The following is a 24219-nucleotide window of genomic DNA, read 5'->3' on the forward strand; positions in this document are numbered from 1 at the left end:
AGGATGCTTCTCGGAGGTGCTCCAAGGTCGGCTCTGCCCTCCCAGCACAGCAACCCACCAAAAGCACAGGTGCATCAACCCGTTAGCTGCAGGATTATTATTACACATATTATATGTTTTATTAAAATAATAACGCCTTATCCTTCTGTGGCACTTCGTGGTAGCAAAGCTCCCAGCTCATTATAATTCCCTATTTCACAGGTTGGAAAAGCGAACCGAGGAGACGTAAAGCAATTTCCATGAGATCACACTGAAGAGCAGCGGGAGAACTAGCAATAGGCACCGTGCCTCCTCACAGTTATCATGCAAGGGCTTGATTAGCTGGGAAAAATTCGAATCTTCTCTAAGCAGAAGTGAGAGGGAACAGGCAGACGACTTCACCAGCCACCCAAATCTTTGTTGTCTCGGAGCAAAGAAAAGCTTGTAACATACACTTTGCCCTTTGTTTTCTGAAAACATGTCAATATTTGCTATAAGCGCTGCTCAAACTATATTTTTCTCTAATGCATTTCAGTTCACAAGTGTTCCTAAGCAAAATAAATTCAGCCAAGTATTGTGAATGAGACAGGGGAAGTTACATCCTCTTGGTCTATCACATCTTCACCACATTCTCGATGCCAACAAACCCAATGACTGCCTCACGTCTTCACACATTCTGGCGCTTGCTCTTTAACTCTGCTTGTTTTCCCACACAGCTCTTGTTCATTTTGCAAATGCTGCCTGAGCAACCCTGCCTTGGTTTAGTTGCCTGTGCTCCTGTTTCTTAATCTCAGTACCTCTGGTTTTAGACTCCCCTTCCCCTGTTTATTTCACCCTGCAGTGTCAGCACTCCCTGCTATTTCCTAGCCTGCAATTTCTATCACCACTCCTAGTAATGTGCAGCTGAGTGGTGCTGAGAGCACAGTAATGGTGCAGACATATTACAATTTGCAGTCCATCTCTTTTTGTAGTCCACTGTATTCCCTCCTAAACAACCTGAATTCAGCTCGGCATTCTGGTCGTCTCCCCCAGGAATCCGCATACTTTGCTAGGTCAAAATTCATCCCCTTCAAAAGTTTATTAGCAAGTTAATAAAATAAAAATAATAAATTCCATGAACATATGGTAGCTCTCAAGTTTACCTGTATCTCCCAGTTCCATTTTGTAGAGTCTAGTTATCTCTCAGACACACAAGCACCTTTTTTCTTTCGCTCTTACTCTCATTATCCTTTAATTACTCTGTTCTTTTTTTGATCTTAAGCGCTCTTCCTTCCCTCTTTTGCAAAGCATCCAGTCTCTCTGGGAATCCACCTCCAAACTCTTTGTAGATCCTCCACCACGGCACCTCCCGAGTCTCGCGGTGTAGTTTCTCTTCTTCCCGCACACATTTCCTTTCTGCTGCCTTTTTAAGCTGGCTTCTTTCACACTCTGTCCAAACTGCTCCTTTCATTTCCATAGTCATGGCAGTCGGCATGCTCATGATTAACAATAAACTTAAAAGGCTGTGTCAATAAAGACTGAAATATTGTCTGAAAAGAACTGTACGACTGCGAACGAGACCACTGGAAATTGAATGAAATATAGTAATATAAAAGGTCACACCGTCTGGGACTATTAACAGATTACTGCTACTGTGAGGAAAGTCATCAGTAATGGGAAAGAAAGGACGAAAGGGAAGGAGCCGAGCACTCCAGTGGCCGGGAGACTTCCAGACAGCAACGCAGTGGGGCTAGGAGGAAGGCAAATATAAATCTCCAGTGCAGTGGGAGATGTATTTTCACCATTTTAACTTACTCATACTAAAATTAGTCAAGGATGTGGTAATTCCTCCTTTTCTGTTGTAAATCTGTCAAAGTCTCCTTACTGACAAGCTTTATTACTGCTAAGCACGACCCTGGTTCTTAGTTTTTACCACAAATATAAATAACCTGCAGTACACTCTAAAAGCTGGTTTTCTTCAATATTTTTAAATTTTCTCTTTTTGTTTTAAAAGCCTGGGATGCTACATTGGATTTTCTCAAACCCCAAAGCCTCCAAGCCCACATCCCCATTTTTTCTGCTTATTCTGTAGCTGCTTTCCCAAGACAGTCCTGGTGGCCAGAGCAGAGAGAGCAACGGGTCTCACTCTCCCACCCAGGGCCAGAGAAGACTGCCACAGATCCACGCTGCCTAATTGATTTTTCTGAAATGCTACAAAATTCCATCCCCTTTTTGACAAAGATCTTGAAATTCAAAATCAAATCCATAGAACAACTTTATCACAGCACCGCTCAAAAATTGCACGGGCTGTTACCAGGTGCTTTATGCTGTGCTCTGTGAGGACTTTTCAGAGAGAAAACTTCACAAAATTTACATGAGCATTTTGGGGTGCTCTTATTTTCTGCTCAACTCACTGTAACTCCAGTTCAAGGCTGATTAGAAACTGCTGGCTTTACTTTCAAGAAGCTTCTTTCAGAGGAAAAAAAAAAAAAAAAAAAAAGGTGAAATAGTAGCAGTGAGGAGGCGATGACAGAATCTCAAGCATTCCTGATCAACAGGCTTTCCTTTATGACAGACCTACATATAAGAAAATAATAAAGTGGAGTTACATAGAACAAGTGAGGTAGCCCACAGGGACAGTGCTCTTCTCCAGCTACATCTGCTCCTACAAGCTTTCATAGGAATTATCCCTTGCTTTGTCGAGTTTCAAGCACCTTAGGAAATATTCAATTCCCTGCCTATGAATTTAGCATATATGCAACTCCTAGTTTAAGCTGCTAGCAGAAATTCTGGGTTAACCAGGCTTTTTTACACTGCATTATTATAACGTGACATGAAAATTGAGCACAGGCAATCTGAGAGATTTGTTAAATGTAACAAAGTTATCACATTTCCCCAGCAAACTTGCAATGTTTGTTAGATGCACAAAACTGTCTGCTGTTGCCTCATGCTGTAGTTAACTTTAAAACTTTGTGAAACTTCGTGCAAAACAATTAAGACTATAAATACCACAAAGGCATTGACAGAAGGAGGTGTGGAAGTGCAAAACCACTCGCTCAGGCACGCAGTTCTGTCATGCAAGGAAAAAAATCTCTGTCTCCAACATGTAAAGAACAAGAATTGGGAAAGTAACCGGGTGTTTATGCTAATAGTTGGATGAGAAATGCTTCTTTTATGAAAACAAGTATTAGAAGCTATGGAAAAGTGATTTCAAAATTTAGTGACTTCAAAATCAGCAGGTCTTACACATTAAAAAGCAATCGCCCCACAAACATTTGTCAATTTGGCTCCTGGAAGGAGCAACTTTAGTTGCTTGTTTTTTTCTCCCTGTACACAATGAATTAATTTATTAGTAGATATTTAGAGCTGTAAGATTAAGACAGAATGCCTAGAGGAAATCTGGAAGAAGCAAAGCAAAGGACTATGTGTTGAGAAGCCTGCAAAGCACTATTTGCAGAGACCATCATGCAGCAAAGACATCCTGCTGGACAAAAAGGGAATGTTCATAAACACTCCTCTGATTTTATGGCAGCCACATCAGATTGATTTCATCCAAAATACCATCTTTATAGCAATCTCCCATCAGATATGGGTAAGAGGCACTTTACTAAACATGTCGTGCATCATTCCATTTTTTGTAAAGCCTTACGAAGTCATTCATAGGTGGCATGCAACAGCCCTCTAACAGCAAACCAAATTGGAGGTCTTTAGAGACGTCCAAGAAGCAAAAATCTTCATTTTAAATATCGTTCCTGCCCTAACAGCACAACCACTGCAACGGCACAAGGGCTGTCTGCCTTGTCGACCTTTTAAAGGTTGACAATCTTATTTGCAGTCTCCTACCCTTCTCATGCTGGGGCTGATTTCAATAAAAGGTTGTATAGCAGTCGCCTCACATTTGAAGCTATGTGGTGGCTTTGTTGGTTTTGGTTTGGTTTGTTTTCAGGTAGGCTTTTTAGAATTATTTCAGTATAATAACAGCTTGCAACAATTTCGTATTGTCACCTAGCAATTTATTATATAAATTGCCTGCTTCCATTTCACACAGTGCTCCAGACATGCTCCCTGTAAAGAACAGCTCTGATCTCCTCTAGTGATGGAGTTATTTTACATTATATTTTCAACTCAGCAGACAAAAGACAAATGATGTTATGTAAAATACAGTTTAACAGAGGAGCTTATAATGCTCAAATTAGGCAATTACTTGTAAAATAGTTGTGATGAATACTGCACTTAAACTCAATCATGCTCTTTTTTCTTTTTTTTTTTTTTCCGCACCGTGTACAGGCCAAAGCTTTCTAAATGGATGTAGATATCCAAGCAGCAAAATGAATCATTAGCAGATAAATTAAACTTGTTATCAAAATGCAACTCTATTGTTAGCAGATGAAAAATGAGTAGATCAAATGACGGCAGCAGGAAAATCTAATAACAGCTCATCTGTGACCTGTCAGCTCCTGCCACAGTGCTTAATTCAGGGTAACAGATACTCACCAATTATTTTGTACCTGCTTGTATTTTTATATCTTAAAGTAATTTCAGGATTAAGCTATGCAACTTAATTTCTGAATTAGTGGTTCAGGGATATTTCTGAATTAGTGGCTAGCAGAGAGTGTGCTATCAGAGCAACAGACTGCAGAAAATGTGGGAAGAGGGAAGCTGGGAACCTTTTTGACCAAGCACAAGGTAGGCGCTTGCAAGGTTTCAACGTGAAAAGAAAGAGGAAAAGAAGGGGAGTCTGAAACCAAACAAGAAGTTCTCCCGTCTATGCTGAGCTTATTATGAATTCTCTGTCCTAATGACAGAACCAGGAACGGCCAAGGAGACAGACGGACCAAAGCGGTGACACACAGCTTCTCCACATCACCAATTTCCTTCAAAGAGCTCAGCTGTTAGAAAGTTGTTATGCTTTACTTTAACTATTGAGACATGTATGCCTCGTATCCATCACCTGGTAGGGAGCAAGTCAACCTGCAGCAAACCCATCTAGCACTGTGTTCAACTTGCTATTTCAGCAGCCTCTTGAAATCTGGGTTTTCCAACAAGCAAGGAGAGAATCCTACTTTTGATCTGAAAGTTTGCAAAAAAAAGTACAAAGCTTTCTTGGTCCTCAGAGGTTTTGCATGTAATATTCTGAAGAGATATGAAATGCAAGAGAGGGTGGAACCCGTGAGTTAAAGGGGGAAGCGTGGGGCATGCTCAGCCCAAAGGCATTGGAGGTTTGAGGCTCTGCATCTCTGTTACCCCAGCTAATGCGTCAGTGGCAAAGGCAGCCAGAGAAACACCTCCAATTCTGCCTGTGTATGAAGATGCAGTTATCACAGAATCATGAAAATGATTTAAAAATCAACTCTCTCAGATACTTCATTCATATAACCTCTATATGGGTTACTCAACTTTTCCTAGAGACTCGGCATCTCCACGATGCAGAAAAGGGCGGCGTAGGCAGCGGGGTGTACGGTGACTGCGTAACCGCGCCACATCGCTCGCTGCAAGAACAACCACAGCAGACGCTAAGGCACACCGCAGTGCGTGGCGCTTTGAAAGAACTTTTAAGAAATCCTTACGCTAAGATCCTCCCTTTCTTAAAGGAAACAGGAAGATTAGGCAGCAGAAACATCACAGAGCACAGGGACTAGGAAAGTTTAACTTCAGAGGGAGCGGTTTGCCACCGACATGAGTCTGTGACAATCCTTGAAGTGCGGGTTTAAAAAAAGAATGCTTTTCTAAAAAGGAGAAAGCACCTAAAGTGCCCTTTTCCTCTTTGACTGACATTTATATGAATCACGGCACTGTGAAGAAAACACGGATGTCAGTTGTGTTCATTTCTCTTCTGCTATGTTGTGATGACTTTCAACAGCCTGTCTGAAATACCATTCGGTAATCTTCATGCCTTTAAACCATAACTGCACAAGTGCTAAAAAATTCAAGCTGCTTCCTCCCCCAGATGCGTACCACAGATCTCGTGGCTGGGCGCAGACCCCAGCAAGGCTCTGGGAGCAGGGTCCAGCAGCCACAGATGGGGAGAGTCAGGGAATGGGCGCTGGGAAGCTGGGCAGGAACAGAGCCAGGGCCAGACACAGAACTGGGGACAAGATCCAACATCATCCAGTGTATGTCAGCCAGAGCACAGCCTACCTCTGTCCCAGGTCCAAGGCCCATCCACGGAGCCAGGATAGAGAGCAGCAAATCCTGCACACCTATGTGTAGGAGGGCTGAAGGCCCAGGCTGGGCTAGCATGGGGCTCTTGGGCGGTGGGTAGGAGGTGGAAGGCCCAGGTGAGCTGATCAGGGCAATTAGAGCTCATCAGCACCCTCAGAGCCCTCTGTGAGGAGGCAGTGGTTACAGTTGGTGCTGCGTCAAGTATTCCACTTCTAAAACAGGAAGGCTAAGTCTTGGTTCTCCCCTAATACAGATTTAATCAGTCATTAAGCATAAGGGCTATGTTCTCTGGGAAACAAGGAATATTATCTGTCTGAAGCACAGCCCAGGTTTAGCACTCAAAACTACACAGTGTCTGAGCTGTCATAAGCACCGTGTTGTTGAACCACAGCTGACAACGGGTATATAAAAGGAAGGAGCTGACAAACTGAAGAAGTCACCACACAGTGGGAAGTAAAATACTCAGGTATCGATGGAATAATAAATGCTCTGAGAGCATGTCAGAGAACCCTGAAGCCATTGCACCGTTATTCAAAGTATTAGTAATGTGAGCAAAATCTTCACAGGGAGATTATCTTCATCTTCTTGCAACATAAGCTGCACACCATAAGCAAAACTACAAAGTCCTCTATACTCAGCTTTCCATCACCATCTCTATCGATAACTTTTGCAAGTCAAAGCCACACAGGAGTGTATAAAGTCTTTCTTTTGCTTGACTTTTCTTAGATGGAAAGAAAGGAAATCACAAAAATCCTTTTTTTTTTTCATTCATGGTTCATATCATCCCCAAATTTGCTTTTTTGTGGGAGTTAAAAAACATGAATCGAAATGCGATGCCTACCTCAATAGGGGAGGACACAAACAACTTCATGTCAGGATCTCTAAGTGTGTCCTTCTGTTTTACAAGTACTTTAAACTGATTTCTGTGATCTATAATATTAGAAAGCACATTCACCACTTCCCATGTGAAGGATTTTTTAAACCTTGCCCAAGTGCAGGTCCTGAAGTCGTTGTCTCCAAAACACGTGCAGCTGAATATGGAAGAGCAGGAAGGCAACCCTTTCTTGGTGTATGCTGTTTTCTTAATGCTATTTTAGACAAAGTATTTCTTAAAATCACATTACACAGCTTCAGATTTATTGTAAAAATACCCCCCAGTAATTGCTTTTACCAGCAGACTAAGAGAAGCCATTAGTATGATTTCAGTTCTGTAATCACCACGCACTCTCAGCCACACAATTCAGTCTGACTCATTCCCTGCACAGCCTCTAATTAACTTCCGAAGGAAAGCCAGGGGATTCCTCTTAGAGTAATAATGCTATTGAGACATTATGCAAAACTTCACCTCTAGGAAACGATCTTGTCTAACTGTGATTGCATCTCACCAACAAAGCAGAAAGCTTTCTAATTTGGTCATGAGGAGAATATAATCAATCTGTTAGCAAGAGTCAGGGAAGATTTTTTTTTTCTTTTTAAAATTAAAATATATCCAGAAAAATGATTGACAAAATACCATAGATAAAACTGGATCCTATGTTGAACGCTTTGAACCTACAAACCATATATTCAGTTACCAAAAGAAAAAGCCAGTGACTGTAAGCCCCTGAAACCTGGCATTGCTGAGGCTGCTCACCAAGAGTCTGCCTCTGCTAATGGGGGGGAAGAAGTCTCTCACAATAGTTATATTACACAAAGGCATGGAAATAGTACACAGCACTGGGAAAAGAAAACAAAACTAAACTAAACATCCAAACTCTGATCCCTGAAGAACATTTTTTGTGTATTTTTTTTTTTTTAAATTCATTAACTATGTACAGAAGTGGTATTGAAATTAATCTTTAAGAGAGAAGCAGGCCAAAGGATGTCTAAGTTCAGTTATTATTTCTTTCTTAGGTTTTTGATCTCTTAACTGCATAAGAAACTCTGTAGCTCCTTCTACCTCTCCTATCCAGTTCCAGCACCCTGTATTTACACCTTGTCTGCTTTTGCAACAGAGTAAAAAGCCTCATTTTCACCTTGCAAGCCATTCTTGAACCACATTTAATTCCTTTCTTGCATCATTATATCATTAATCTTTTTTATTTTTTTCATTGCTTCTTTTGAAGCAGGTTTTTATATATTTTCATTATTCCCATCCATTGGCAGGTGGTTTATTTTTGACGTGCAATTATCACAATTTCATTCCGTCCTTCATTAAAAATCTCAGCTGGCACTAAGTATAAGAACCCTGCAAATAAGTTGGACAGACTGCAGGAAGATCAGTACAACTGTAAATATTGTTGAAGTTTGGGCAATTTACAGCACAATCTAGATCACGTAACACGTTTGACCCATTCAAAAAAGTGCATTTTTTAAACAGCCAACTACGTTTTACACATTGGGGACTGAAGACTGTAGGGCATAGCTGCAGAATGGGGGCACACATCAGGCAGATCAGATACTCTGAGCAAGACTTGAGATGGTCCAGTAACTTAATATGAGCCCCAGGATACAATCCTATGGGGAAAGACATAACGTGAACCTTAGATAAATACGTAAGAATGTAGTGACGGGAAAGGGAAGAGATTCCACCTCCAGATGTACCACTAGTAAAGTGGTACTGCCTCCAAATTTGATGCTTATAACAATAGGACATTTTTAAAAGTCCAAAAGGATGCAGAAAACAGGCAACAAGGGTCCAGAAGTTAGAGGAACATCATGAGATAATCTCCTCACTTCATTTAACTTGTCAAAAACAAGACTGAGGTGATACACCTACAATTTATGGGTACTTGTCCAAAGAAAGGAAATATCAGCAACTGAAGGACTTTCATTTTGCAGAGAAAAATTGGTTGAAATTTAAAGCCAGACAAAAAGATGGAAATTAAGTTCATTAAAAAACAAACCAACAAAAACCCCAGCAGAACACAGAAACCCCCTCATTAAAGATAAGAGCAGGTGCCCTAAAAAAATGATGGATATTCTGTTTGTCAATATTTTTAAATATACTTTTCTGAAAAATTCTGCTTTAGTACAGTAAGGTACTACACACAGTGCTTTGGAAATGAGTACAAGATTTTATGTAGCACACGAGCCTTGCCAGTCATCTCAGAATACCTTTACTCTAGCTCTTATTTCATCAGCTCTTCTTTTCATAATTTATTGATCACATAATTATAATTTCATTACCACCATTACTATTTTTAAATAATACGTGTAGTTATCAGTTTTACTCACTGCAGACCTGCAAGAAGAAGATGACAGCTATTGAAAGCCTCAGGAAAAAATCCTTAGAAGATATTGAGTGGGGAAAAAAAAAAAAAAAAGGAGATTTTACCAGGCATATTAGAGCCAAAGAGCAGTTGCTGTACTCTCACTAGCACTGTCAAGGTTCTGGGGGGTTCTGCTTTTATTTTTCTGAATTCTACCTCACTCAATCAAGACCATTTACTTTTTCTTCCCTGACTTACTATGCAATCTTTTTGTTGATTCTGATCTGCACTTCCAGCAATGCCATTCCACATAAACGAAATCTCGCCGTGGGTAGTAGGCTCTGAACTGTGCAAAGCACACATCATGGTCAGGTAGTCAGGTAAATCCCACGGGAGCCCTGAATGTCAAAAGGCAGCTCCCTGGCTTGAAAAGGGGAGCATTGGAGGGACTGGAGAACTCCACTGGATCCATCACTACCAGCTCAGATTATTTTCAAATGCCAGAATAAGTATTTGGACTCTGTGTTTATGCTGTTCACACACAAACAATGTTTTTTTGTGTCCATGTACATGTGATTCCAGGGAAGCACGTTTTATAAGGTTAGCTAAAGAATCAGGACAATCCAGCTTCAACTCAATATACTCCATCTGTCATTTGCTTTTGGAGAAAAAAAAAAAAAAAAAGAGTAGAAAAAGGAAAAACAACAATAACGAATTTTTATAGAACATCATAATGTTAAACTCTGGTGTGTGTATGCGTGTGTAAGATTCTCCTAGTATTACGAAAATACTACTCTCATCATTGCTTTCCAATACAATCTGGATTATTCTATGATTTTAGGAATATTGTTTCTCCCACTTAAAATACCTTTCTCTGTCACTGAAATGAAAAACAATTGTTTCAAGAATCTAGAATGAGGAAAACAGTTTTTTGTTGGTGTTTTCATTAATTTTCTTTTTCTTTTTTAATCAAGAAGGGATCACTGTAAATCCAGTCATTGCTTAGACTGATGCAAGGCCACAACACTTCCAGAGAGAATTTTCCATCAGGTGAAGACAGTGGCTTGATTTTTAAAAGCAGACTGTGGCTTGAATTTTCATTTGCTGATGAAGCACAAGATTTTACAGAATTCAGGGTTCTTAAAATGTGTTGACTTTGCTCTAATTAAGGCTGCAGGTATTCTGCAGGAATCACGCTGACAAGCAGAACTATGCAAGGCAATTCACATCATTGGCAAAAAGAAGCAAACATTACAGTGGTATGGGATCAGAGCAAATTCTTCTCCACGGCAAACATTTCTGAGAGGAGTACAGATCATACCATCCTATCCATACAAGAAATTTAGGATTTACAAAAGTTGATGGGTATTTTATTATTTGAGTCAGTTACCTTGACTATCTGATAGCTTTGTTCTATGCTATCCATTTGCCCCAACATCTGTACGAGAGCCAGAGTTGCACATAGCTGCTTATAGTCCCACAACTCAAATGCAGAACAAAACAAAAAAAGTGTTTTTTTTTTTTTTTTTTTTTTTTTTCTTTTTTTAACAGCTATTATCATCTTTCAGAGCATTTCATTTCACGGTACATCTCCTCCAACGTGAGACTGCACATAGCTTCCTCCCCTGCTCCATCAGGGGAACGGCGCAGAAGGGTCCATGCCCTCCTTGCAGGATCTGTGCCCCATCTGTTGAGCTTGTAAGAGTGTGCGTGGAGCCGTGCTGTAAGCAGGCTTAATGACATGATCTAGCTTAAAATCAACCCTGAAGAAAGAAAAGGAGGACAGAGAGGCATTTTTAGCACAGAATTTCAATGATTCCATGCACAGCAAACTCTACATACACTTGTTACCAGTGCAATCAGGGAGATGGGGACCTTCTGAATTCAATTAATCTGAATTTAATTCATGTAACCTAAATTTTTATTCACCTAATCATATGAGAAAATGTATTTTATGTGTTCACTGAGCAGTAAAATAACGATCTTTACTCTTGTGCAGAGATTCACTTATGGACATGGTAAAATCAATGCATTACAGTAAGTAGTAAATTTGAGAAAAGGGAACATGGCAACACCTTTGTGACTGAATAAGATGATTTTTGTTCAACAGCTGAAATTTTTGTTTTGAACTATTCCATTTAACTACATAATGCCTATTAATATTGTGTGAAAACATGGCTGACTGATGTTTTATATGTGATAAAACCATTTACTATGTGAGCTGCCTACTTAAAGCATGAGTAACATTATCTCCACCTGAAATACTGTCAGTGAAAGTCCCCATTATGTCAGGAGTAAGATGCAGGAAAAGGCTGGAAAAACAAGCAGTGCTACAATTATCTAGGTTGTAGAAGTGAAAATAAAAAAGCAAATTTCACTGGAAAACATTTAAAATCAACTAAAATTGTCTAAGTGAAAGACAAAAAGCAGGAAAAGTCCCACTGTCATTCTCTCAAGCTGAATTCTCTCCAGTTACAACCTTGGTATTCCTACAGCCTAACTGTTATATCTTCTTTATTCTGTCATCTAAGTTCAAGTGCATAGCTTTGGTGCTAGAAATAAATCAGACGTATTTGCTAACAAGATAAAAATGCAATAAAAAATGGGAAAGCACTGTGAAAAAAAGTAAATATTTGCAGGCAGTTTTGTTTGGGATCAAATATAGTATCTTTTATCTCTTTATATCCTGAATTTGGCCCCACTGAGATCAGAAAGATTTGCCAGTGAGTAAAACAAGCATAAGATCAAGCCCTAAAAACAAAACAGTGGAAGAAATGAAACCAACTGACCTGTCACAGCTATGAAACTCGAAATATAGACACATGGCCTGTAAGAAGGAATTTCTGTGCCTGTACTTGCTATTACCATTCCACACAGTGATTCCTCCTCCTCAGGTTTATGTTCTCTTTATCGGACTGCTTTGCTTTTCGTATAATTAACAGTTTATTCTGAGGCAATGATTTTCAATATTTTCCTCAAGTGGCTCACAGTAGGAAAAGGTTTTACAAAGTGACCCCAGGGGGACGGGTTGCACCAATGTCACAGCAACACTTAAACCCCCGGCCCTCAGCTTCCTTAAACCTCCGAAGTGAGATGTGCAAGGCTTCAGCAGGAGCTGCACGTGGACAAGTATGCTCTGCACACACTACAGCAAAGTTAGCATTGGGTTCCAGATCTGCAGAGGGACTTCCCAAATAATGAAATGCATTAAAAAGCTGTGGCCCTCCAGAGAGAACATACACAACTAGAAGGCTGTGGTAGACCAGCGAGATATTCAGATGGCCTTTTGTGAGCACCACCAGGCAGAGCTTTAATCCCCTTTCATCCACACACGCATAAAACAAGCTCCATCCAAAACTTTAAACCAAAGTTACAACAAAACTTCTGTCACACACTCTGAAAGGACAGAGAAATACTGAGAAGGGCAGTAGCCGAGTGTTTAATGTTTCAGCCACAGCCTGCTTCTTTGCTTCCACTAACTGGGGCATGAACCCGCAGGCTCCCACGGCAGGTGACTGTAAGGTGACTCTTACCTCTTCTCTACATCTTCCTACAGGATAAACAAAACCTAACACACAGAAGCAGAAGGCCTCTGCACAGAGCTGGATGCTCTATAGGTTTCTGAGCTCCAAGGGGCATTCTGATGCAAGTGGGACATAGCTCAGGGTGCTCTGAAGCCTCCATTTCCAATTAAACCAGCAGTCACTCTGGTCTGGAAACTGATGTTTTCAATGGAACTTAGAAAGATATTTAACATATCTTCCCTGCAAACCCTGAAGTTTCAGTAACATCAAAGCATTATCATATATGATCAAAAGAACAGATCTTACCAGCCCATACTTAGCAGCGATGAGTTAAAGTTAATTAATGTTTTGCTGTCACTGAAGTACAAAGCATCAGGGAACAGTTTTTAAATGGAAAACTGGAAGTTTAGAAGGTTTTTGAAATGTCAACACAATGATCTTCTATATTTATTAAGGCTAGATTTTACTTAAGGATACTACTAGATGGTGGATATACAGTAACATACAGAAGCCTAAAACACAGTTATCAAGAGCAATTACCCCCTTCACATCTCAAAAATGATAGAACTTTTTTATTTCCAAAATAACATATACTGTGGCAGAAATATGTGAAGTTATATATATTGAAAAAGCACTTCTAAAAGTTGTTAGTCAAAACCACTGAAGAGATACAAAACAATTACAAAGAATTATGTATTTTTCCCTGCATTAAAATGACCAAAATCCATCCTGGCTGTAAAAATACTTGACTCTGATGTTTTGATCAACCAAAATTAAACTGGTATTTTCATAATTTTTCCAAAATATTTGTTGGAATTTCTCTGCTCTATTCATAAGCTGGGACTTTCAAACATACCTGAAAGCCTTTGAAAGGGACAATTCTAGTGAATACCTCATAAGACTAAGACATTCCATTTTTCTTCTTTTAAACATCACAAGAGCTATGTGCTTCTGTTCAGAGAAAATGTAGCGTAGGTGTCCTGTTTATGAGCTCATTGTAGTATCCACTGAAAATAAAATTAATTCACCATAGCCCTAAAACTTAACAGTGCTATCCTTATAGTCATGTATGCAATGTAATACTCCACTGGAAATGAAACGGGTAATTTTGATAAAGCATTCCTTAAAAAAATAACTCTTGAACTGCTTTACAAAATAGCTTTTTTTTGGTACCTAAGGTAGCTTTGTGCCTAAACCAACTTAAAAATGAAAATTGCTATAACATAAGCATTCAGCACTTGATACTCCAAGTCCCTGCATACTCTGGTCTAAATCCAACTAAGTATCCTTGTAGTTGAGCAGGTAACAGCTGGGCAGCTCCAGTGGTCACCAATGACCATACTTCTCATACCTTCGGAGAGGAGCTGCCTGAATTTTTCCTCTCAAAAAAAAAGAGATCAGGCAGAACCACATAATGGAGACAAAAGTCTGCACCTGAGCAAGGTCAAGCCTTCATTTCTCTTCCATCTAAGATTTCTCCAGCATATCTGATAGGAAGATGTTATCATTAGCATTTCATCTTTCATAATTAAACAGGATTTCAAAAATTATATTGAAACTTTTAATAGAAGTGGGTACATCAACCTGCGCATCAGCTTCCCGTTACATTATTAGCAAGCTCATTATTGACACTTCCTGAATACATTTTCCTGTTAACAAGGAGATCTAAAACCAGCTCTCTGCAATCGTCATCTGCAATGCTCATAGCCACATCCTCAAAGGTAACTTCATGTCAGCTTTTTCTTAAAAAAACAAAAATAGTCACTAGCTCAGCAGGAACATGAAAGAGAGTTTGCAGTGTTCAAAACAAATCAAGGCTCAGTTCCATGTCTGAATGAGCACAGAAAAGAATAATATAATACCTAATGGGGCACTTGGTAAATTATACATAGTGCTCCCCATTTTGGAGAGAAATGTTGCATAAACACAATCATATAATTCTCCAAAGTATAACGCTTTACAGCGCATGCATTAAAACTAATGTCCAGCAGAATTCCTCAGATATGGGACATAAATGTCAGTAGAATTTGCCCAAATTGTTTGCAGATGTCTGCTGGCCATGCAATCAGGCAGTAAGTCAGCACCAAAATGGTATTTAATGCAGCCATGAAAAATCAATTACACAGGACCCCTGTGTTTCTCTGCTTTTTAAAAGATGGCCGGGTTCCCTACACTATTTTGTTATTTTCACTCATAACTTCCCATTAGCCTTGTAAAAAGCCATTTGTTCTTAAATCCATTCATTCTAGCTGACCAGAGTTCTCCAACTATATCAGCCCCAATATAAAAATGTGCAAAATCAATCTTGTATTCTGAAATTTTATTTAAAAAATGAAGAGGTATAGTAAATGAGTCTACTTGCAAGTCTCAAGACTCATATTTACAGAGCAAGAAGGTTTCTGCCCCTGCTTCTAAAATGAAAGTAGCCAGGAGATCTTTAAACATACATTCTTAACTAGCAACACTTCCAAATTGGGAGCAGACACTGACAAATAGCTAGAATTAAAACTATTACCAGAAAAAGAAATCTATGGTTATTTCCAGCTGTAATAAATACACAGTCCTCCATTCAGCCCTGACAAACAGTCTATACTCTGAAAAATATTTAAATACTGTATCAATAGGCAGGAGAAATGAGTAATACACAGGATGAATACTTGTTCATGTTGGTAAAAGTACACTGTAGGCATATAGAAAAAATGCAGCAAATAAATGTAATTCAGGAATAATTTTTCTTTTGGGGGCAAAAATATACAATGGGTGCTCAGTTAATTTTCCCTTATACTGATTACATATTACTGAAGAACTCATATAATGTTGAAAATACGTGAAGCTATCATAGCTAAAATATAAGAAAGTCTTACTATGCCCATAGTACTTTCAGCATTTAAACAGAAGTACTACTTGTTTAGTTTGCCTTCAACAACTACTCAAGTACTTTGCTTTATTCAAAAAAACTCAGTAGTATACCATGGTTTTGCCAGAAATTGCTTGAATTACTTTAATTCATAAAGTGGTAGATCCATTCTATTTCATATTCTGGACATTTCAATAAAAATAATAATAAAATTGTATTCACGTTTTATGTTCTGGATAAATCCACATTCAGAAAATGCATTCAAATGAGCACCACTCACTCACCTTTCTAGCCTTTCAGATTCAAGCCAACAAGTATTTGAAGTGTCTTACCATATACTTTAAAATCTAGTTTTTCCTCAACCAGATCACAAAATTTAACATAGCTTGAAAATATTGTCAAATAAAAGCTAAAAAAAAAAAAAAAAAAAAAAAGATTAAAGTTGCATTTAATGTAGAATCTCTGTAATTATCTCTATAAATATACCAAATAGAACAATTGCATAACTACTCAAAGCTCAACCTTTTCCCTTGTTAGTTTAATGTATTTATAGAGAAAATACCATAATCCATGAAAAATGAATTTAAATTTCAGAATGACTTTGTTTATAGCTATTGAGAAACCAAAAAATTCTATAAAGATTACATAGTTCCTCCTGTTTAAGGTCTTGCTATAGAGCTCTGCTTCAAACCTGTATTTATACACATTTTGTTGTTCAAACCCCCCTTCAGAGAATACTAGTGCCACACTGCTGGCATGAACACAGAGGAAAAAACTGGAGCATGAATAACTCCTAGAATCACAAAGCCATTAAGGCATTACCACTGTCTGCTAACTGGGAGCAAGTTTTAGAGATCTTTTAGAAAATATATAGGTCAGCAGCTGTCATTCGGAGTCCTACTTGATGAAGTTTCTATTAGTTCATGTTTTAAAACTGGTCTGTCATCTGGGCCTGGTGCTCTACGGATCAAGCAGCACGAAGCCTGTATTTACAGGCAGGTAAATCGCCCTTCACTCTCAAGCATTGCAGACTTTCCCCCTCCTTCCCACCCTCAAAAACAACACGAAAATCAGTCAGCAGGAATACAGTTTTGTTTGCTATTTGGGAAGGAGTTTTGCTCAGCTCTATGTATTTGATTTCTGAGCCAAGGTGGCGATCCTTATTTATTGTGAAGGAATAAATTGGATGTAACTGCTTACTCTATAAAAATAGGAAGTTTTACGAAAGTGTTAATAACCGAATGCTAATCACTCATTTGGTTCTTAATAATAATAATAATAAATTTCAGACTTCCAAACCTAAATTTGAGTCTCTTAGCATTCAGTGAACCTCTGAATAAGTTGCTTTTTGTACTGTTAGATACAACTGCAAAAATGTAAGCACAACATGCCAAGCAAATAAGAAAGAGAAGCGTGGTACCAACATGCTGTTTGAACCAGGTTTTCATTCCACATGAGAGACCATATACAGGTATTTTTTTTTACAGAGGCAAGACTGGAACAACATTACTCCTAGGACTCCCTGTGCTGGTTGTCATTCCTCAGAGCTGAGAAGAAGAGTGGCCAAGGAGAAATGCAATGGCTTTCTGAGTATAAGAACTGAAACTGCTCCCAAGGGATCAATCCATAGGGAAGATATAAAAGTTCTACCACTGTAGGGTAAGGAAGCTTTCCTTTACTCTAGGTAGTAGAGAACTGTACTTAGAACTAAAGAAATCAAGGCTGCAGTCTTCATTCCCTACCTCTGTACATCCACAGTTAATGCATTTGTGGAAACTGTTGCACTGATGTCTTCAATGTAGCCTCAAAATACAATGAGAGAGCTTAAAAACAAAACACCAAGTAGAAGAACAGAACCAACTTAGCTGTTGCAGGTCAGTTAACTCTGCTGGCTGCCTGTTTATCTGAAGTTATTCTGGATTTGTGTTCACTATGCCACAGTTTTCAGTACAGACTTTTCACTCATTTGCAATACACTGGCTCCTTTCTGAATGCTAAAAAAAAATCAATTAAAAAAATTAAATAACTAAAAGAAGATGCCAACACTGCTCTCAGAAAAAAATGTACATTCAGAACTAAACTGACCAGAAGTAGATACAGTTAACAACACTCTTTATAGCATTTTAAAAATGTTAAATTTGCCTGGCGTAGTTGTAGAGTTTGTACTCCCTTTAAGAATGATTTTGTAAGAGCAGTTTGAGCAGCATGGTTAGGGATTCAGTACGAGTACTGCCTTATGTTACATTTGGAAGATTTTTACCACAGCAAAATCTGGAAGTACATTCTGGGCAATATTTAATCCCATTTAACACTCATTTAGACCAAATATCAGTGAATATTTACAAACAAAATCTGACCAGCTAAATATTACACACTCTCTCCAATTAAAAAAATAAAAATAAAAAAATCCCAAAATAAATCTTGGCAAGACTGCTGACACGGGCTCTGATAAAGGCACATTTTTTGCTTTAATGTACCAATTTCAGCTAAGAGCATGATTTTATGCTGGAACCATTTCTGATGGTACAAGCCCTTGAAGTGGGTTATTTTCCTATAGAAGTGCTCACCCTTGATTTCCATATTCCTCTCTTCATAGCAAAATAACAACAACAAAAAATCACATCCAGATAACATTGTCCCTCCAAAAAGGAACACTTAGAGGTCTAACCAGGAACTAACTGATCTAACAGGCCCTGTAAACGGGCCGATGTCCCTTTGAAGCCCAAGGCGTTTGGTAAACCAGCCCCTTTTGTAACCCACCTGCAGATCAGATTAACAGCTGGCCTAACAGGCCTCTCCACCCTAACTCAGTTTGACCATTGTCTGTTTACTTACAGAAGTATCATCTTTTTACTTACAAAGAGAAATAACCAGTATAAGATTAATATTTAAAAATTGACTTATTTATGCCCTGGAAGCTCCTATTTAAACAATATATAATCAGGCCTTTGTTTGATCTCCTTTCTCTATTTTTTTTTTCCCCATCCCAAGACTCCTTTCAAGTGTTAGACAAATCTCCTCCAGTCTAACATCAAAACATACTGACAGGAATAAGACTGCAAGGCTGCTAGCTTCTCTCAAGCAATGCCACCCATTGATCCATGAATAAATGTTCCAGCTTCAAGGCACATCTCTGTTGTAAAGCTCTCTCGACTGAGATTCAAAGAAGAGCTCCTTGTCTGGTGCCCGGAGATCTGAAAACCTGCTGTAGTAACTGTGGGAGTCAGAAACTGACATCATGGTTTGCAGGACTCAGTAGGATTTACTGTCTCATTCTCTTATGAAAAAAATAACAGAAATTTAAAATAATTTTATATAATACTCAAACATTCTACATTGGAATTCTGCTGCTTTTTTTTTTTTTTTCAATGACTGATTGCTTAAAATAAAAACATTGTCTATTTTCAAATTAAACATGCAAAAAAAATTACAATCCTGAATTAAAAGGGACTGGATTTTACTTTGTTATCAAATGCTTGTTAGTGATACTGTAAAATTCAAAAAAATTACTGGAGAATTTTGTTATTTATAATATGTTAGGAATGTTGAAGCTGTAACTAAAGTCTTTTAGAAACTGTGTTTAACTAACATTAAAAACATTTTAACTAATACTTAAAAATTCAGGTGTGTTGCTTTGATTTTAATTCCATGTGATGACCAGAACATAAAATAGACAACTTCATTTTCCTCCAAAAGTCTCTTTGATGCAGTAGCCTGACATCTTACCCAGACCTTGTTTTAAATCCCATCCCAGAATTAGCTCCTGGAAGCCAAATGCATGTAAGAACAGTAGTACAAGTGCTCCTGAATTATATTCTGGATCTTAAATATGAATAGGGCTTACATTCAACCTTTATTCAGAGCTTCAAAACCTCACCACCACTGAGACTGGAAAATATTAAAACCTATACACTTTAAGTGGATACCTATAATAAGCATTTTCTCCTGAAATTTTGTGGCACTAATTTATTTCATGTCAAGTGTTCCAGTTCGTAAACAAACCTGAATGAGACAGTCTGAAACAAAAATGAAAAAAAATGAAAAATAACAAACATAACTGGCCTTCTGACTGAACCTTATCTGAAGAGTTGTGACAAATTCTGCTATAATATATCAAATGCCAGTAAACAATAGTCTACTGAAAATGAGTTGGCTTTGGGATGTATTTACTCACGTCATTCTTGGCACACGTACAAAGTATGAGTCAGTCCTGGAACATTTACACTACTTGTTACAGTTAAAATGAGATTCATGTCTGACTATTAATACCCAAAACACTTTTTAAAATATTTGTTTTTCTACATGACTATTTCCTAAATACTGATGATCAATGCATATTTAATTTCTTTTTAAGGAAAAAAGTACTGTCTTGGAAGCAAGAATCTATTTGTGAAGCAAAACTGATAACGTACATTGACTGAATGTGATTAAAATTCATCTGAGCTAAACAATGAAACTGAAATATAGGTTGAAATAACTGCCGACCTGCTTCTGACACGGGTTCTAGCTCAATTTCCTCAAACCTACAATAGTTCACACATTTGCAAGAACTGTCATTAGTTTTCCATGACTGTAAAATCTGTTCCAAAAATCACACCAAGTTGCCAGAACACCAAAAACAATCACCTTTCAATTACCCAAAGTAATTGAGAGTTCTGGTAACATAAATGAAGCAAAAACTCATTAGTTACACAGACACATGCATATTAAGCTGCGGAGAGCACAGAAAAATCAGGAACGTGGCGGGCTGCGAAGGCAGAGATCCTGCAGTGAGCGCTGACCTAAGTCACGAAAGCCGTGTATCGCAGCACTGCATTGAGTACAGCTCCGCCACTTTCACACCCACGCAGCTCAAGGGGAACCAGCTCCATGTTTCTGCACCTGCAGCCTGAATAACTGTGAGGTGATTGCTGATGAAATCAAAGAAAATGAGCAAGCTTTTACTCTCTGCAGAGCTATTTATCACAAAAGCCTAACTGCAGTGCATATAGATTGTAAGAAACTAGAAAAGGAAGGGAAAATAATGGACTGGGGCTTTCCTCAACAGCTAAAAATAATATAATTTTAACTTGAATATACCTCATCATTTTCTAGAAAATTATATACACACAAATTTACAACAAATACAAAATTTAAAATGTGATTTGGGTTTTTATTGCATTGCATTCTCTTAGGACATTAGATAATTACGGAGTTATTGGTGCTTTACATATGAGCAGACAGACACATACTGACTAGACCACTGCTAAGTGTAGGCATTTTTAAAGTCAATAATATCCAATGGAGAAATCACAAGTACTTCAGTGAGCTGTGCCTTTTAGAAGTATAAAGCTACTTGGAAGAAGACGATAGCAGGAAATCAAGGTGCACATGAGGTTAGAAGTTTGCGTGGGTTTATTTTTGTTTAACAGCTGGTATTTACTCAATGTCTATTCTTTGGACAATATAAGAAACAAAACAGACAAAAAGATGTGACTGACTGCGATGTTTTTAGTAGCTCCTCATCAATATTTGGAAAACAACAACAGTATCTAGTTCACACAGAGTTGCACAAGTGCCTGTTTAGTCTCACCACGTTTGCCTGTTTGTCCTACTCCCACCCACTCCCTTCAGCAAGCATTCATAGCACACAACCACTTGCTGGAATCGTTTCATCCTAAGCAGCTCTGCCACCAATCTGTTTAGCACAGTGTCCAGGTACCTGGGCGCGTATGGACAAATTGCTCACAGCGGTGGCTCATCCTCTCGCTCCAGGCCCAAACCCTCTCCACGCAGCTGCTCATTACGCTGCTCTCCCCCTTCATTTTGCGCACAGTTTGTGCCCTTGCACTTTGTGGCCATTCTTTCTGTTAAAGTATATGGCTATCATCCTCTTCCTCAGACACAAGCCTAAATTTCTTCCCCTATACCTCAAACCACAGAGAGGAAAGCCACAGGTAAGCTCTGGAGAAGCATGGGAATCCCCCATTCACTCACCCCGAAGCCCTCCAGGCCCATTCTTGCTCACATTCCTGTTTTCCTTTACCATCCCACTACCATTTATCCTAGTTTTACTGCACAGTGGGCCCATGTCATCACCAAAAACATGCCAGCCTTCCACAGCATCAGCCCTCCATTTCTACTCCGCCATTGCAGCACCCTTCACCTCCCCCACCCGAAACCAGTCCCCCCAAAGCCCAGCCATACTTCTCCATCCTGCCCTGCCACCTCCACACCTGCGTCCCCTGGGGCCTACCTTTGGCAGCCAGTTTGACCCTAATGCTGAGCAGCCATCTTCTGAGGGGGTCCCTGTGGCGGGGTACCTCAGGGGAAGGTCTGAGGGGAAGTCCTGCCTTCATCCGCCTCATGGAGGGAAGCGCTGCTGGGCTCCCAACGTGCCCTTTGAGGTAATGAAATTTGGCTGCGATGCTCTTTGCTGGGTCTCTGTGATGCCTTGGTGGCTGGGGACATCCATGTCACGCCCTCGGGGACAGCTCTGAGGTGAGGGAGCCCTGAATTTCACCTCTGTCTCCCCCTGCCTGTGATCTGGCTGGTAAAGCTGCGGCCTTGGTTTTCCCCATCCCAAATTGGAAGGAATACAGAAATATTGCTGTGTGTTTGGCTGTGGAATTGCTTCATTAGTCCCTTCTCTCCAAATGGGGAAAATGAAATTAACTGTAGAGGCAGGAATTGCTTACTGAGCGATCCAATTTCTAAACCATATTATGTTTTAACTATACTCTTTATTGTATTTTCCATATCCAATACAGTATACCTTAGCACAACAAAATATGCAGAGGTTGTGCACATTAATAAATTACACAGGAACAGAAATCTGAAGGAAAATTGTGCTCAGGCCATATGGTTTCATATGAGTTTCATTAACTCAAAGTGTCTTTTCCTGGCATGATCTTGTTGCTGTAAATGTAATACATCAGCATTATTTAGTGTGCAATACTATCTTTATATATAAAGATTGCAAATTATTTAATGAGAATAAGCTTTTGCATCCATCAAAAATGTCCAGTCTGTTATGCACCTGGTGTCCATATGAAAATAAGGACCAAGTTTTACCTAAGAGCTTTTGTTTGTCCTGGAGATCTGGGAATTAACTGAATGTCCATGTGTGTTTTACAACACATATCTATGTGTCTTCTGTTGAATGTGTTTTACAAAATTTCCAGGCCCTTCCACCTTCAGGCATGACAGAAAAGTTTAGTCCCAGTTACTCAACACTCATGCATACTTCAATGATTTTATTACATAATTATTAAAAATGAATGTGATAATGGACAAGCATACAGGGTGAAATAAACAGGCGATTTCTGCTGAATTCACATATACATTTTCCTGGGTCTAGAAGTAATCTCAGAGAAGCCTCAGGCATCCCGGTGGTGCCAGTGTTCCAGCAGACCCTGGGGCTGTGGTCCCAGCATCCCATCACAGCCAGGCACTGGGGACAATTGGCAGGGAGAAGCCTTCTGCAGCAATTTCCGTGCTCTTCCACAGGTCTCATGCCCACCGTCTGTTATTTTTATATGGCATAAATAAGTACAAATGGCACAAAAGAAACAAACATAACGCACTACAGCTTTATATAGCTTGTTCGTGTCCCCGTTTTGCTGAAATCTCCGTTCCTTCCATTTTCAAGTGCAGAAATTGATCTGTAATTTCAAGTGCAGCAGGTTGCATCAGAACATGTACTTTATCTGAGAACAAAATACATCTTCTGTAAAACAGAGGTTGTAAAAAATCTAAAAAGAAAGTAGTACAAGGTGGTATAGTTTTCATTGATACATACAGCACTTACCTGAAACCAGTGTTGGTTTCCTGAAGTCTCATTTATATATGCACCAGGTAAGCTAATTATACCATTAAGACCATCAGTGATGACAGCTGTTGCTTTGGTAAAACAAGCTTGAGATGGCAGCGAAAAGAAGAGTTTTATTGAACTGTCCCCTCACAGATTTCTCAGTTTATTGGACAGTAAAAGGAAGGCTGAATCTTTTTAGAGCAGCTTTCTGGAGGCTACAGGGAGCACTGGTTTGTAACCATCAGGATCTCTTCTGCTCTTACAACAGAAATGTTTCTATACGCTCAGGATATCGGATTTATACCTCAACAGCAGATCGCTTGTATTTCCTGAGTGTAGTTCAGTGTTAGTTTGGGACCTATTTTGCAAACATAATCATTAAGATATAGTTTATTAGAGCCAGGTAATTTTGGTTGTATATTTAAAATAGTGCTATTTGCACAAAGACATATCCCATTCAAATACCTGAAAGGAGCAAATCAAAATCTGTTTCTGAGAAAAAAAGTAAATACCAACGAAATAAGCAGTCCTTTATAATTACATTTTGTGCAATGCTAACAATTGCAACAAACTAGGTAGATACTATAGATAGATTTATGGAAGTTTAATGGCTGATAGGCAAGTACCAGCAACCTACCTCAGCCTGGTGCAGAAAAGTTATCAGACCCTTGAAATGGAGTTTCTTTTACCTAAACTTCTGGAATACAGTTTAATCACATCAGAATGTATAATACA

At 39.0% G+C, this 24219-nt stretch overlaps 1 protein-coding gene across 5 annotated transcripts in view; it reads right to left on the reverse strand.

Annotated features, from left to right (window-relative positions):
* The window catches only part of LOC137863897 (connector enhancer of kinase suppressor of ras 2-like), a 177476-nt gene that overhangs the window by 132672 nt on the left and 20585 nt on the right, over positions 1-24219 (reverse strand). For 3 of the 5 annotated variants that reach the window (XM_068697493.1, XM_068697494.1, XM_068697491.1), the window contains exon 1: positions 6097-6280. The exons of the other annotated variants lie outside the window; for them this stretch is intronic. In XM_068697493.1, coding sequence (XP_068553594.1) covers positions 6097-6265 — 169 coding nt within the window. In that variant the 5' untranslated portion in view covers positions 6266-6280. Of the gene's footprint in view, positions 1-6096; positions 6281-24219 lie in introns of those variants that run through there. 5 annotated transcript variants of the gene reach the window in all.

Source organism: Anas acuta, chromosome 13 (assembly GCF_963932015.1).
Source record: "Anas acuta chromosome 13, bAnaAcu1.1, whole genome shotgun sequence".
Taxonomy (NCBI): Eukaryota; Metazoa; Chordata; class Aves; order Anseriformes; family Anatidae; genus Anas; species Anas acuta.